General features: G+C 49.5%; 1 protein-coding gene across 28 annotated transcripts in view; it reads left to right on the forward strand.

The window, feature by feature from the left end:
* Nucleotides 1-16,292, forward strand: part of CAMTA1 (calmodulin binding transcription activator 1) — an 866,060-nt gene that overhangs the window by 78,571 nt on the left and 771,197 nt on the right. The window contains exon 4 of one of the 28 annotated variants that reach the window (XR_002345413.1): nt 4,450-4,533. The exons of 26 other annotated variants lie outside the window; for them this stretch is intronic. Coding sequence is in view for 1 of the 2 variants with exons in the window: in XM_021097530.1 (XP_020953189.1) it covers nt 4,450-4,458 (9 nt within the window). In the remaining variant the exon portion in view is untranslated. Of the gene's footprint in view, nt 1-4,449; nt 4,715-16,292 lie in introns of those variants that run through there. One more of the 28 variants, XM_021097530.1, reaches the window with a different exon arrangement.

Consider the following 16,292-nt stretch of genomic DNA (forward strand, 5'->3'; position numbering starts at 1 on the left):
CGCCTGACCCGCTAAACGGATTTAATGAAAAGGAATGTTCAGTAAACATGAGGTCAAGAGTTAGTAATGTTGACAAAAGATTAATCAGCCGATCTAAGAAAGTATTGGAAGATTTTATTTGAACCAAATTTGAGGATCGTAAACTGGGAAGAGCATCTCAGAAAACTCTGAGACCTGTTCTGCCTGTTAGAAATCAAGGCACAGTTATCTCAGTTTTTCGAGACACAGGGCTGTGCATCAAATGACAGTTTGCATAGTCCAGATCCTGTGGGTCATGAGCCCTCTTAAAGATCCAGAGGGAATGTTACTTTAAGGATTGTCTCGTTGATGCCCGGAGAATGTTTCTCTTTGTGGTCGAGCAGGTGTTCCTGCCAGCGGGGGAACTTTTGAAACCACCCAACTCAGAAGGAACTTGAAGCCATCCAAGACTCAGGTTGGGACTCGAACCCACTGTGTTTTAATTAAGATCACTTACCTGGTATCAGAACTTCACTGAAGCTCACGTTCTTTATGTCTCAGCACAGAAGGAATTCAGTGAGGGGCAAAGTCGTAGGCAAGACGTGGGTTTATTAATATAGGGCACTCGTGGGGTTTATTTAGGGAGATACACACTGCATGGACAGAGTGGGCCACCTCATAAAGTGAGGGGCCCTGGGAGATACGCATTCCCTGGGCAGAATGTGGGTCCTCTCAAAAGATGAGTGGGCCCTGCAGGATGCGGAGGTTAGTGTTTATGGGCTTGGGTCATTACATAGGCAACAAGTGGAAGGGTTATTCCCCCACCTGGGGTGGGGGCAGATTTCCGGGAGTCGGGCTGGCCCTTTATGGTCAGCCTCGGAACTGTCATGCTGGCTGTGGCCGTGTCATCTCGCTGCTGAAGGTTCACAGCGAGCGGGCGAGGAAGCTGAGGGTCCTCTGGACGTCGAATCGTCCGCCGTCTTGGGCCTCAGCAGCTCTGACCAGTCAACGTCCTGTCCGCGAGTCGCTGTCATTTTCTCAGAGGCTGTGCCCTGCGGCCCCACGCCCCGCTCTGTCTCGGATTGGGCGTGCATCACGCAGATACACAAAGCAGTGGAGGGAGAGAGGAGGCCAGAGAGCCAGGAAGAGTCTGTGTTTAAATTGTTCGTGTCTCACCACAAAATGTGAATTTAAATTTCACGTAGGATTTTGAGCACCTTCTGTTTGGTTCAGTTACCGCGTGTCGTTTGGAAGAGGACCCTTCTTCTTTACCTTTGGTGTAAAACGCTATTCCACCACCTAGGGATGGGTTTTGGGTCAAAGAAACCCCTGAGTCTTTGCATGCACTGGTATGTATTATCTCAGTTCATTCCAGTCAGAGAGTCGCTAATGCCTGGGCCTTGCTGAAGAAAAGGGAGGCTTCTGGAGGAAAAAGGAAGTGGATGATTTTGGTCCTTGAGGCACTCTGCCTGGGGCCCAGGAATGGGCTAGGAGAGTATTTTGGTTCCCAGATTTTGGCTTGGACCAGTCCTTTGGACAAAAATAAAAAGTTACTCAGGCCCTGTAGCTTCTTCTTTTTTGGCCATGCCTCTGGCATGTAGAAGTTCCTGGGCCAGCCATCGAACCCACACCTCTCAGTGACCAGAGATGCTGCAGTGACAACACCAGCTCCTTAACCCACTGTGCCACAAGGGAATTCCTGCTGTAGCTTCTAGAATTGAGAGCAGAATGCAAGTTTGTGAGGCCAAACCCAGACATCGGAGTTTGGAGCAGAGGTAGTTTTATCACCAGAGCAAGCAAGGAAAAAGGGTGGCTCGCGCTCACACCACCCTACCCCCCAACTCACTGTTGGTTTGGGGAGAGTTTTTAATCGGCAAAATTTGGGGTGAGGGCTGCTGGGTGTGTGGTTTTCCTCTGATTGGCTGGTGACGAGGTGACTGGGCGGGGCCCCAGGAATCCTGTGCTCATCCTCCCCCTGGGTGGGGGCCTCAGGTCCTGCAGAAGAACAGGGAGAGGGGGTCCTGCTCTGTGCCTGCACTTAGTTCTGGATTATTCCTCCTTTTTTCTGCCTTCCTTCACTTTCCTGAGTAGCAGCGTTTTGAATCTGCTCTTTGGAATGCTGCGAGGTCTAGGGGGCGAAGCCTTTTTCCTGCGAATAAGAAAGGGGGGATGGGGAAAGGCTTTCGTACCCAGGAGGGTCCACAGGGTCCTGCTCGGTTTCCGCAGATTGCCTCCAGTCACCTAAAATGGTAGCGTTAACTGCAGACGTGTATTCAGAGCCACTCGTTTGTCGGAAGTTCCAAGTGTTCAGTGGGGAGGGTCGTTTGTTGGTGTTTATTACTCAGATTGCGTCCATTTCCGTGCGGCTGTGGGAGTTTGGTTGGTTGTGGTGCTTTCAGGTCCTCTTTAGGGCTTGGGGATCACATCGTGTGGGAGTAGGCTGGCGTGTGCCACTTTGGGCAGGGGTTAAGCTGGTAGAAAATTTGGGCTAACACAAAGAATTTAAGACTTTTAAAACCTCTGTAAGTACTTTAGCCTCTTGTCAAGAAGAAATGAACAAGTACGCGTGTTTGGGTAATGAAGGAACCATACAGATGTTTGATCTGAATGTACTTTTTCTCATTTTTAATAGGCAGTATTTAAATAAAATAAAACTTGGTCAAGGGTATACTGCTGTCTTCTCGCCTTTTCTTACAAATGTGCTGAAGTGGTTTGAATAACAATGCTACAAAAACAACACATGCATTGTTTTGATGGGGTATTGATTCTTTCTGTAGTGTTCAAAATTGCTTGCATGCCTCCCAGCTACAAATACGCATGTGACAGACTACGTGAGATGAGCATCCCAGATAAATGAAATGCTAGTTTACTTTTCAGTAGCTATGAAACTTAAAAAAAAAAAAAAAGAATCGTGTTTTTAGAAGTGTGGCCTTGAGGCATTAACACACTTGTATCTAGTGCATGAAGCTCTGCACGTTATTTTTAATAAAAGCTAATCAGGGGAAGAAAATCTTTATAGAGTTTACTTATTGATTGCTCTGAGCTAGCAGAAAGAATATCTTGTCCCTTTTACTAAAATACTTTCGAGCAGTTGTCTGTATTTTAATATGTGGGTAGTTGCGCAATTTGTTTTTAACAAGGTAAACTCAACTATTAGCTATTGTAAGATTGAAACTAAACCAGGAGCCTGGAAGAAGAAATGGTGCTTAAAGTTATTCTTTGCTAGTTAGGCTCCCAGTACCCTTTTAGACAGAGAGGTGTCATATTCATGTTGTGTTGTATTTTATTTTATTTTATTTATTTATTTTGCTTTTTAGGGCCACACCTGTGGCATATGGAGGTTCCCAGGCCAGGAGTCTAATTGAAACTACAGCTGCCAGCCTACCCCACAGCCACGGCAACGCCAGATCTTTAACCCACGGAGGGAGGCCAGGGAGCAAACCTGCAACCTCATGGTTCCGAGTCGGATTCGTTTCTGCTACGCCGCAGTGGGAACTCCCATGTTGTCTTTCAGAACTTGCTGTCCAGCAGAATTATGGAATTTGAATCTTGAAATCAGGGCATGTGGCCTGCTCAGTTTAGCTTTAGAGAGGAGACTGAAGATCACTAGTAAATAAAATGAGTGCTGTTTATTTACTAGTGCAATGAATATGGAACTACTTACTACTAGTTTTTATGCTTGCTGTTGCCGAAAAGTTCAGTATCTTTGTCATGATTTGCCTGGTGGCTTTATGATGCAAAACAAAACCTAAGCTCTTTCTGTCCTTTCTAAGGTTTATGAATATCCATTTTAGTTTGCTAATGAGGAAGATGAGTACATAATAACAAGAAGTTGAGGCCTAACCTGTCATACTTCTTCCCGTTAAGATAGTCCTTGTGTCAAGCTTCTATTAATTCTGTGTAATTCCAGTAGAGATAGCAGGTTATTTTGCTTAAAATGTCCCCCCACCACCACCCCGTGCAGTGAGAGTTGAATGTGAGAACAGGTCCTAATAGATAGAGTTACACAGTTTATTTTATCATGTATCACTTTATTGCTGTCTTCTAGAACATTGTTATACTAAATGTTCCAATAATGGAAATTTTATGCAGCTACTTCAAATGAAACAAATTTGCAAAAACTCAATTTTGGAACTCATTCCTGGAGGAGAGGAAAAAAAAAAAAAAAAAAAAACTCACCCTGCTGCGACCAAATTAGATTTTCTGATACGTTGGCAACTTATAAGCACTGTCATTTCCAGAAAACAGGGTGTGGGGTCCAGTGGAAATGTCAGTACTTCCTAGTCACTTTTAATTGGAGATATTCGGGGTTTTAATATGATGGAATGGTTAAAATTTGACAAAAATTTTGGTTTCGTACATTAGTAAGAATGGCTCTGCATGGAATCAGGAATGACTGTGTTCAATTACAGGAGAGTCTTCTTTTCAAGAACTTGACTTGAAACTCCCGGAGATGCTAGTGTTACTTACTGGAGCTCCTTTGTTTTGCAGAGATCATGATGCGGCCGCCCTTTGGGATTTCTTTTTAATAATGTGTGACCCTTCACCTTTGATCCCCTGACCTGCATTACCTTGGTAACCATTTCATTTTTTAATTTCATTTCATTTTTTGATTTTGGTGTACAAGCTGTAACATTTCATCTCTCAAAGTGTAACACGCTGATTTCCTCAAATAGAGATACCCCTTTGAGCGATAAATTTGCAAAATGCTGTCTTCATTTTCTGTATTAAAATTCATTTCAGTTTTAAAAATGAAGTGTAATCTGTGTTTTCATCCTTTTAAAATTTAAGTTTAATGAGTGCATTTCCCCGTACAGCATATCTCCTTTTCTATTCATGTTTCGCCGCCGCTCAACGAGCTTGGCGTTCACACACAACTGTCACACACCAGCACCCCCGGCCCTCCCCTGCCCCACGCCACTGCCCTCCCCTTCGCTCACTCACCCCCATGCCATCACCACACACCCCTGCCTCTGCAGGCCACCCTCATCCTTCTTGGAGAGACAGTGGCCACTGAGGTGACTTGTCTAAGCTGCCACCTTCTGTACCCTCACATTACATTTTATATTCTCAAGTATTGAAAGGAGAAAAAGGTTAGCCCTTTCATGCCCTGGATGGGCTGCAAGATAAGAAAGTTGCCATTTCCACACTTCACCTTTCCCCCTCCTTCAGTATTTTATTCATTATTCGAGGTAAAAGTTAAGAACAAGCAACATTTTCAGCCTGGTCAAAAGTGTCCTCTCGTCTCTGCTGAAACCTGGTCGGTCAGCTGTGGTGGTCCAGATTCCAGATTGCTTTATTATGCCATATGCTGTTGTTTCATGATTGTGTCTCAGACAATGCATTTTTAAAATTGTATTCCATTTTTCAGAAAGTTCTTGTGCAGAAGCAGAAAAACTGAAACTGAAAACGAAAATCAAACTTGAGTTCACTCTTTGAAGTGGCAAAATATTCCTGAGAAATCATGTTCTTAAAGAAAAAAAATCGTGTGAAATCTCCTAGCATGGCCTGCTGAAGCACAGATTATTTTTTAAGTGTCTCATTATTTTATTCTCCAGCATTTAATGCCGAGGCTTTAATTGCACACAGCTGAAGCTGCTAAATGAGCACTGAAATGGATTTAAGTCCTCTCTGAGCTTTGTTGATATACCTATAAAAGTTTATGTCATTCATTAGAACCACAAGTTAAAGTTAGTTGTAGGGGGCTGTTCACTGGAGACCAGGACATTTGTGAACACTTCCCCAGGCTGACCAGCTCGTGGCCGTCTGCTCGGTGTACATACCTGGGAACCTGCCTTAGCCTGTTGGGTATCTTTTCACAGAATCGCAAAATAGCAGAGCCGAGAAGTGCAAGTAGGTAAGATATCCCATGATCACAAAGCCAGAAAGCATCTGGGATGAATGTTCTAGTAGTCGGCAGCAACTTGTTTATCTAACCTTGCATTTTAAGGTGTTTTTTTTTTTTTTTTTTTTTTAAATTTTTAATTTTTAATGAGAGTGCTTTGAGAGTTGGATAGGAATGTTTTCCAGATTCCATCCTTTTTTTGTTCCCCTGCTGCCATATCCTTCTAGCACCAAGAGAGTAAGGTGTAGCTCGGAGTTGGCAGTTGGCATCACAGGGCAGGAGGGGGCTGTGAGTGGAAGTCTTGCGACTGCTCTTGCTTAAGCAGCCCTGTACCTGCTTGACCCCTGAGGGTGAGCTGGCTGCTGATCCCCAGAGAGTCACAGGCTCCCTGTTGACAGAATCAGGGCCTCTTGACATCTCCCCGTAGGCTCCCATGTCCTCCAGGGAGAGTCAAATACTTTCTTCATAAGGCGCTAAAGAGACATTAATAGGCACCCAAGAGAAATGTTTGTATCATGATAATTTTGTTTTGCAATTAGGTTGAAGAGAGCTGGTCTGTGGACACATTTACTGCCTGTTTTCAATGAGCATCGCCTATTTGGTTAGTATTTAGGAATTCTAGAGAGTTCTAAGCCACACGGATGTAGTTTTGGTAAGCATGATTCAGTGAGAAAACCCTAGGCCGAGGTCACAAAACCTGCTTTTGACCAGCAGGGTCTCTGGTTGGGCCAGGGCTGCCTTGCGAGGAGGGAGTGACACACAAAACTCGAAAACTCATATAGACTAACTTCCAAAGACCTTCATGCAGGAGTTGAAGCGGTGAAATCAGTTGTTCGGCTATCGTATAGGCATTTGTAAAGCAGGCATTGATTGGACTTCCCTTTTATCCTGTGTGAAATGCAGAGATTGTATGTCTCCTCCTTGCTTTTTAGGGTTGTTGGCAGGATAAATGAAAATGCATGGCGGACCCCCTGGGAACCCAGAAGAAAGGTGCTTGCCAAGGTCAGCCTCGTGCCGTGGCTGTGCAGTCCTCCTTGTGGCTGGTCCTGGGGGAACAGCCAGGAGCACCAGCCCGGGCCAGGCTGCCTGGCTTCCATCCCACCTCCCACCCTGGGTCCTGGCCCTTTGCAGGATCTGACAGAGACAGTTACGTCACCTCTCCGTGCCTCAGTTTCCGCCTCTTTAAAATGGGCATATAACCCTGGTGCCTATGCAGAGGGTCCTGGAGAGCCTGGGCTGAGTTGCTGCAGGGGAGGCGTGTGCTTCTGCAGCGTGGCCGTGGCCGTGGCATCCAGGCCAGATCCTGCACACTGGGAGAAGCCCAGGCAGAGTGGGGGTTTCCATGAAGTGGGAAACCGGGGCGGGGGCGGGGAGCATACACCTTCCAGGGGTTGATTAAACGTCGAAGAGTTACCCTCTTGGTCCTGTACCGTTGTCCGGGGCGCCCGGGCGCACTCACAGAGGGAGGAGCTGGATGGAATGTGAGTCATGGCGCTTCATGTTCAATCTGGTTCCTGACTTTTCAGGAAGAACAGTTGAGATAATTAAGAGCTGCTTGACCTTTTGTTGGTAGGTGGGTTTTTTTGAAGCTGTTATTGGCCGAGGAGACACGAGAAATACCCTGGGGGAGAGACTCCACTTTTACTTAGTCAGCACTGCCTCGTTCTCTTCGAGCGTCAGTAAGCTGTTCAGCAAGCTCTTGAGGAGCCACAGCGCGTTTAGCTGGGAGGATGTGCGCGGCTTAGGCACTTGGCCCCCAGGGGGAAGGAGAGCACTGCTGGGTGCCATGTTCTCCCGTGTGTTTCTGTGTAATTGTCCGCATCGACCTATGAGGTTGGCAGTCTTCGCTAATGCCCTTCTGCACCTGCGAACACGGATGCTCAGGTAGACTGGAGAAACTCCCTGTAAGGTCACAGCCCTGGTGGTTGCAGAGCTGGGACTCTGCCCTACGGTTGCCGGCAAACCTGGCTGCGCCCCAGACAAGAAATTTGGCCAGCTGGTCCCTCAGCCGCCAGACCCCTGACTCACCTAGTAAGGCCTCCAGCTCCCCGCCACCACTGTCGCCAGGAAGGCTGGGGGCTCCGTAGCAGTGGCGTCCTGGCCCTGGCCCTTGGCCCATCCAGGATCATTTGTACAGCCTTCACACGAGGGGCCTGCCCTCATCCCAGACTCTGAGCTGGCTGTTCCAGGAGAGGACCGTTGATCAGGAGTGCAGAACTAGAGGATGTTGATGTAATTTCTAAGCAAGAACAAACTGTACCTACCACGTGCTTCCAGAACATGGGCCAGGGCGTGGATCCTGTAGTTGGCTACATTGTAAGCTGCAGCGTGCCGTTGTGGGCCAGTTTGGTGGTTCACCCACCAGCAGCCAGCACCCCTTCTGTGAGAAGAGTCCCAGAACCAGAGGCTTTAGACCACAGGGGTCTCTGGTGGGGTCAGAAATGATAGACCCACCCTGCGTGTGCCTGCCCAGAGCTGGGATCAGTCACCCTGGGAAGCCCAGGCCTCTGTCTCCTTCCTGGGCCCTTGGAGGCTCTTATCCCACCCAGCCCTGCCTTTTCCCAGGGGAGCAGCCCAAGGGACTTGCCTGCTTCTGCAGTGGTGAGAAGAGGGCTGGCAGGGCGGGTTGCAGCTTGGCTGCGGAGGCCCCTTGACCCCTGGGTTCTCCCAACCTGCTCTGGTCCGTGTGAAGGCTTCTGGCACAAGGGCTGGCACGTCGGAGACATGCAGCCAGCGCTCCCTCTCCTTTAGTTCTCATTAGCGCAGGTAATTAAGAGCAGGAGCTGATAGACTGCACGTATCTGTGCAGAGATATATCTGTAATTAAAGTTTTAATTAAAGAAACACCAGACCAGGCAGATGGTTCTTATCCTGGCATCCTGTAAACCAAACAGCCGTGGCTTTCTGATCTTGCAAACAAGCGAAGCCGAGAGCACAGCACTCCTCGAAGTGCCCTGGAGGGCGAGGTAGTCTTACTCTCTAAGCAGACTCTGATTTGGGTAGCGCTCTCGGCGATGCCCAGTCCAGGGGTAACCCTCACAGTTCAGGATGGAAATTCACTACGTCGGAGTTACGTCCCAGCCAAAGCTGTCAAGCCTCAAGTCAAGGGCGTTACCACTGCCCAGCTGGTGGATCACCAGGCATGTGGTTTTGTGCGGGATCACAAGAGCTTCCAAAGTGCTCTTTAGGATCCTCCGCTCAATACAGCGCGGGGTCATCCCGACTCTCCAGGTCCTGCCCCCGTGCGGCCGTGCAGGCCTGAGACGGGACGGGCGCCGCCTGGTCTGCGTATGTCCTCAGTGCGGTGTCACGGCACCCTTAGTGACCAGCTCGCTGCAGAATGAAAAAACAAAGCCAACGCCGGGATGATAGCAAACGACGGCTCTCAGGTCTCATCACTTCTGAGAAAAACCTCCCCCCAGTGGGCCCCAGGCTCAGTTCACTTTGACCTCTTGGGGTTCATCCCCTCCTTCACCCCCAGTTTCTTACCCTTCCTCGTGAGGCTTTGCTTATCCAGGCACACGATGTTCTGGCATTCGGTGCATGTAGGCCCCTGCACACCTGAAAGCGCTGTTTATGTATCTAGGGGTGCTTCTCCCGCCTCCACCTCACGCGTCTGTTTCCTGTTGGGCAGAGCTGGCCCTGAGGATATTCATTTCGTGTTTCGCAGGGAAACCTCGCAGAGCTCAGAAGACCGGGTGGCTGCTCTTCTTGGTGATGGGTGGCCTTCCTGTCCTTGTGTCTTGTAAAGGAAGGAGGGGCTTCTCACTGGAAGAAGAGCCCCTGTTAGACCAGGATGTGTGTCCGTATCTTTAGGTTGAAGGCCAGTTCCCAGAGTGGTGGAACGCGAAGGTGCTTTCACTCATCGTTGTACCATTTCCCAGTAAAACTTAGGAGAGCTGCCAGACCCACGATGCCGGGGCTGGTTGTCAGTGATGAGTCCATATGTCAGGTGGATGGAAGTGTTTTTACCACCTTTTTGCTCAGGGAAGACTTCTCTTTGATGAGATGCTGTTTGTCTGCAGAAGTCAATTAAATGTGAGCTACTTGGAGCAAACAGTCTTTGGTGCTTGTGTCTGGGAAATAGTGTCAGACCTTGGCAGAGCTGTGTTCCTGGGTGCGAAGTGGGCATTTGAACCTGACCGTGGCGTCTGTTTCTTCGCTCATTTGGTCAGAGACCTGCACGAGTAACCTCTGAGAGTCCCGCGCAGCTTCAGCTTGTTTCTCATGCCCTGACACGGTGGCTGCTTGGAGGACGGCAGTTGTGGTCAGCTCAGGGTTTTTCCACAGAGAGAGATGTCAGCAGGCCTGCCTGGGGTAGCAGGGTTCGGAGAAGGTCTTTGCCCTCCCTGATATCTGTGTGTTGGGATCAAAATCAGACGTTTACTCGTTTGGTCAGTGAATGTGTCTGGAATGCCCAGTGCCAGGCACTGTCCCTGGTACCAGGACTGAAGCAGTCAACACACCAAAGCTGCTTCCCTGGAAGAGCCTGTCTTCTTGTTGGCACAAAGGGCAGGACGCAGTGACCAAAACGCAGGTAGCAGTCACTGGTGACTGTGTGCCCCGGTTGCTTTTATGCATTCAGTCGGCAGAACACTGAGGGTGCAGGGGGCCACTGTCCTCCTCTCATAGATGAGAGACTGAGGCACAGAGAGGCTCACGCGTGGGGCTGCTGGCGCTCCAACCCAGGCAGCCTACCGCCAGATCTGCTCCTGAACGCCCTGCTCTTTGTGCTCCCTGGTTGAAAAACTGCCTAATCTGTTTATTTCTAAGAAAGAACTATCCCAGGACTGTAAGTGTGATGAGGAAACAGTGAAGCAAGGTAAACCCTCCCAGGGGCCCCTGGATGTCTGTGTGTGTGTATGTGTGCGCGTGTGCAGGCGTGGGCGCACTGTTTTGGCAGCGTGGCGGGAGCAGCTGTCTCTCCTAAGGTGCTTTGAAGCAGTGACACAGTGAGTCGTGTCCACATCTGGGGTAGGAGTTTTCCAGGCAGAGGGAGCAGCGCAGGCAAAGATCCTGGGTGGATGTGGGTGTGGCAATAGCCGGAGAGAGGCAAGGAGGCCACGGTGGTTGTGTTGAGTGAGGGCGGCAGAGAGGAGCAGAAGGCTAGGCGGTCAGGCATGAGATGCTCTAGGGCCTTAGAGGCCGCGGGAGGTCTTTGCTTCTACTGAATGAGGAGGGAACTGAGCCCTTCAGTGCAGGTAGGCCCTTACACACCTGAAAGCGCTATTTATGGATCTAGGTGTGTCTCTCCTGCCTCCGTCCATCAGTTTTTGAGCAGGAAAGCAAGATCACAAGGATGTCTTTGAATGCGCAGTAGACACCAGGCCAGGGGCTGGCACACCTGCGGCCTGGGGCCACATCTGGCCTGCTTGCTGCCTGTTTCAGTGCAGCCAGCAACGCAAGAATGCTTTTTCCATTTTTAAATGGTTGGGGAAAAGTAAGATGAATACTTATATTTTGTGGCACATGAAACTTTCGTGAGATTCAGATGGCAGTGTCCGTTTAAGTTCCACTTTGACTGGCGCAGAGCCCTGCCCTTCATCTGCCCATCGTGTGAGGCTGCTTTCAGGCAGCCACGGCCAAGTGCGTAGTTGCCACAGAGACCATCTGGCCCGCGGAGCCTAAAATATTTACTCTCTGGCTCTTTTAAGAAAATGTTTGTGGATCCCTGGTTCGGGGGCTAGGGAAGGAGGCCGAGGGGGCCAGAGAGGAGATAGTTGCACCAGCCGGAGGTGGCTCGGCCCCGGGCAGTCAGAAGGGATCAGTGCTGGGCGTGTTCCGGGGGAGGAGCTGGTTGGCGGTCTGGAAATAGGGCTTGGGGCTGATGCTGGTGTTTGGGCCTGAGTGCTGGGAAGGATGCAGCTCCGTCCACGGAAATGGGGAAGCCTGGGGGAGCAGCAGCTTGCGGAGATGGCTGAGGAGGAAGCTCTTGGATGTGCTGACTTCAAGAAGCCACATGAAGCATCCAGAGGCGGCCACAGCTTAGAGGAGAGGCCCAGCCTTGAGCCAGAGTCTTTGGTGTTGTGAGCATGTGGAAGGTTCTTAGAGCTGTAGGTAGAGGAGATCCTGCAGGGACTGTGGATAGAGAGGTTCCTGCACGGAGCGCGGAGGGTCCCGGGTTGTAAGAGGGAGCAGGAGAAGGAAGCGAAGCCGAGGAGGGGAACTGAGCAGCGACCTCGAGAGCCGTGGCCAGAGGGAGGCGTTCAGGGCACAGCGTGATCTTCTGTGTCACGTGCTGCTGAAGGGCGAGCAAGAGACAAGCTGAGGCGTGACCCTGGCTCTGGCCACACAGAGGTCATTGGCAACTCGGACAAAAGCTGGACGAGTGGGTGGGGAGGACGGCACTGGTTCCAGCCGGTTCAAGCAAAAATGGGGGCGGGGAGCAGGTGCTTTCAAGGAGTTGTGTTTTCTGCTGCCCAGGTGCAGGCCAGGAGAGGGCAGAGAGTTGGATTTAACTTGCGATTAGGATTCTGCCAGGGGAGTTGAATGCTGATGTGATGTCTGGCGGGGAGCAGAAGTGAAGCATGAGGGAGAGGAGCGGTGGCCAGAGGCCCTGGGGGGTCGATGGAGTAAGGGGTAGGGCCGTCAGGGTGCGATGCTTGAACTTGGTGCCATGAGGGGTGCGATTCTGGCAGCCTCGCAGTCTAGGGCGGTGCTGTCCAGGAGAAGTCCATTGGGACCGCCATGTCTCATGTACATGTTCCAGTGGCCGTGTTTTTAAAGAGTGTAAACAAGTAAGGTTGACTTTAGGGATCGATTTTATTTATTAGCCCCCGTATCTAAAGTATTCTGTGAACATGTAACCACTATAAATTGAATTACTGAGATATTGTACCTGTATTTTGTACTGTACCTTTGAAATGTAGAGCAAACAATCTGGATATTACTACTTGCAGCACAAGTTAGTTCAGCCCAGGCATGTTTCAGTAGCCCCGTGTGGCTACTGTACTGAACAGCAGAGGTCTTGGGAATGACTGATTCTCAGAGGGGAATGGGTCCAGGAACAGAGAGGCCGAGGTTTGTGGCGGGTTGTCCGTTTGGATCTGAAACCTCCCAATGAGACGAGCAGGGTTGGAGAGGAAGGACAGGGCAGCCGGGCCCTTGGCGCGCTGCGGCTCAGCGGCTCTGCCCTAACCCTCTGCCCCCCAGGGAGGGCGTCCTGGCCCTCACCCATCTCATTCCCAGAGCATCGGGGAGGTGCCAGGGGATTGCTCTTGCCTCAAATTGGATCCAAGCGGTGAGTCCTTGGAATTTAAGGCAAGATTTCTGAGTCACAGTAAAACATCAGAGCATGAGGCCGCAATTTTGACAGGAGCTTCCAAAAATAGCAGCTTTTCACTTGGGTTTTTACTTTTATCCTTTAGAGGCTTTATTTTGTCATATCTTTAGATTCTTATCTTTATTTTGGCACAATCCTCAAATTCCTCAAATTATATTAGTTGCACACAGAACCTGCCTGTCCTCTGAGGCTTTGAAAAGGCAGGTGTGGGGAGTCTCTTACTATGCAAAGAATTTGTATTTATACACATATATACACACAGGCACACACACAGGTGCACACACACACACGCACATATACACACACAGGCATACCCCAGAGTGGTTGGTTCCAGACCACTGTGCCAAATTAAATAATGCAATAAAGTGAGTCGCATGATTTTTTTTTTTTTTTTGGTTTCCCAGTGCATTTAAAAGTTATGTTTGCATTATACTGTAGTCTGTTAAGTGTGCCATGTACATGCTTGAATTAAAAACGTGCTTTGGAGTTCCCGTCGTGGCGCAGTGATTAACAAATCCGACTAGGAACCATGAGGTTGCGGGTTCGATCCCTGCCCTTGCTCAGTGGGTTAAGCGTTGCCATGAGCTGTGGTGTAGGTCGCGGATGCGGCTCGGATCCCACGTTGCTGTGGCTCTGGCGTAGGCTGGCAGCTACAGCTCCGATTCGACCCCTAGCCTGGGAACCTCCACATGCCCTGGGAGCGGCCCAAGAAATAGCAAAAAGACAAAAAACAAAACAAAACAAAACAAAAACATACTTTATTGCGAAAACCTGTTACCTGGTCATAGACTCTGCAGCGAGTTGCAGCCTTTGCAGTAGTGACGTCAGAGATCACTGGTTGCAGATCGTTGTGACAGAGAGAATACGATGAAAAAGCTTGACATGTTGCAAAGAGTTACCAAGATGGGACACAGAGACATGCAGGAAGCAAATGCTGTTGGAGAAGTGGCACCGGTGGACTTGCTCGATAGAGGGTTTACACCAGCCTTCAGTGCGTAAGAAATGCACTGTCTGTGAGGCGCAGAAAGTGAGGTATGCCTGTGTGTGTGTGCATGCGTGTGTGCACGCGTGTGCGCGTGTGCGTTTGTATTGGCTGTGAGCCACACCGTGTCTTTGACAAACACGGATGCTGAGGTCAGAAAGCTCTGTTGTGGCCTCGGAGGCCAGGGATGGTGAACCCTTTGAAAGGGTAACCCGTCCGCACACACACTCTGACTACACTGATGATGAGCCCGGGGCAAAGGCGGACGGATACCCGGATTCCTACCTTCATCGAGTGTAAATTACCTCACATTCCCCTGAGTCCATTAACCCTCAACCCCATAAAAGTCCTCCCAGCCCCCCGTTAGGCAGAGCCGACTTTAAGCCTTGCGTCTGTGACCCTCACGTCCGTGAATGCCCTCGGGTAGGAGGCGTCGTCGCGTGTTGATTCGGGTGAGCCAGTGTCACCAGGATGCGGGGTCTCCTAGAGGCGGCCTGTGCTTTCAGTGCCCCTGAGTATCAGGGAGAGGCCGCTTGGTCCCTAAGTGTGCACTTCTACATTTTATGCTTTTCTTCTACAAAGGATGAACTTGTGACCTTGTTTTCACTCGAAAGAAACACCTCAGTAAACACAATTTAGTAATAATGAAAGCTTACTCATCACACACATTTTCTTCAGCTCTCTTTATTCTAATTAAAATGTTCCCATCCGATGGGGAATACCAAGACGTGGAAACTAAGCAAGAGATGAAAAGAACATCAGTGGCTTTATTGCAATTTGTTTTGAGGTTTTTCTCCCCAATAAATGATGTTTTGCTTATAAAGTCACTCCTTTACACATAAATCTTTATGACGAATGGACTGGAATGTATCCCAACAAAAGAAGAGCTGTTTTATGACGCTCCTTGTAAATTATAACCCGTGTTGTGTAAGAGAACCAAAGGAATAGCTTTTTAGAGACACTGTTGGCATGATTGCTTAATTTGGTACCACACGCAGTTCTGGTTTCTTCGACAGTAAAGGCAGGTGTCTAGGAGACCAGGGAAGTGAGCATTTGGACATGGGTTCATTTTTAAAAATTTTGACTTGGGTCGCCAGCAGGCTCTTGTTAAAATTCTTGCCTCAAAAAATCCAAAGTGTGACATTTCAGTTTGTGATGTGTTCCTTCAGAAATTTACTCCGAAGTGTAAGCTTTAACCAGCACAGCCAGTGTGACCTCAACCAAGGCAGATGTTGGGCTTGCAGTAGGCAAGCCCTCAGGGTACACAGAACCCCCAGGCACTCTGGCTCTCTGGATTTGCTTGGCTAATAAAGATTTCATTAACCCAGTACTGCAGTCCCGGATGTAGACGCAGGTGCCGGTGGAGAAATACCGGACCCCACTGGCCCTCAGGATCAAGTACAACACGCCTCCACCAGCCACCCGCCCACCCCCCACCCTGTCCTTTCACCCGTGCTGTTCTCTCCCTCCCCAGGGCCTTGCAAGGCCAGCCTGGCTGTCCCTTCTCCACACCTGTGGTTCCCCGTCAAACACGTTGCTCTGAGGGCCTTTGCCGCATCAGAATGTCTCTCTCTCTCTCTGTTGGGGTCTTTAATTCACTAAACGGGGGGCTTCCTGGAGCAGGTTCTGGGCCTCAGCTGTGTCTGTTTCTTTTGCACCCAGCCCAGCATCTGCTCATGGGTGTGAGTGAACAAAGGTGGGGAGAAGCCGGGGCAGTGACGATGGGGTCCCACTTTCAAGTCAAAGAGGTAAACTCAGTGACTCTTTTGAGGGGAGAGAATGAACACCGTTTTTGTTCATACAGGTCTGAAGGTGTTGGTAGCAGAAAGCAAATGCGCAAAGAGCAGCAGAAAGCGAGTCGGAAGCTGCCGATGCCACAGAGAACATCACATTTTTTGTTTAAAAAATATGTATATACATAGAATTCACATCTGACTGCCCTGAAATCTTGCATTTGCTGTTCTGGTGTCTCAGTAACTAGTCATTTAATTGGCTCGCACCCGGGGACACATTTCCTGACAGGCACGAGCACGTCCCTTGCGGGAGGCCCACAGCTCTTTCCTCTTTGTGATGTGTCCTTTTTAGTCACATCCTCAAGGCTGACGAGACCGACTGGCCTCTGAGCCCGGCACACGTGCCTGACTGTGATGGTTCTTGTTCACTCACCTCGATTCCCTGGAGGTCAACAGTCATGCTTATATTCAGTCTGAGCTTTGATGAGAAAT

Source organism: Sus scrofa, chromosome 6 (genome assembly GCF_000003025.6).
Source record: "Sus scrofa isolate TJ Tabasco breed Duroc chromosome 6, Sscrofa11.1, whole genome shotgun sequence".
Taxonomy (NCBI): Eukaryota; Metazoa; Chordata; class Mammalia; order Artiodactyla; family Suidae; genus Sus; species Sus scrofa.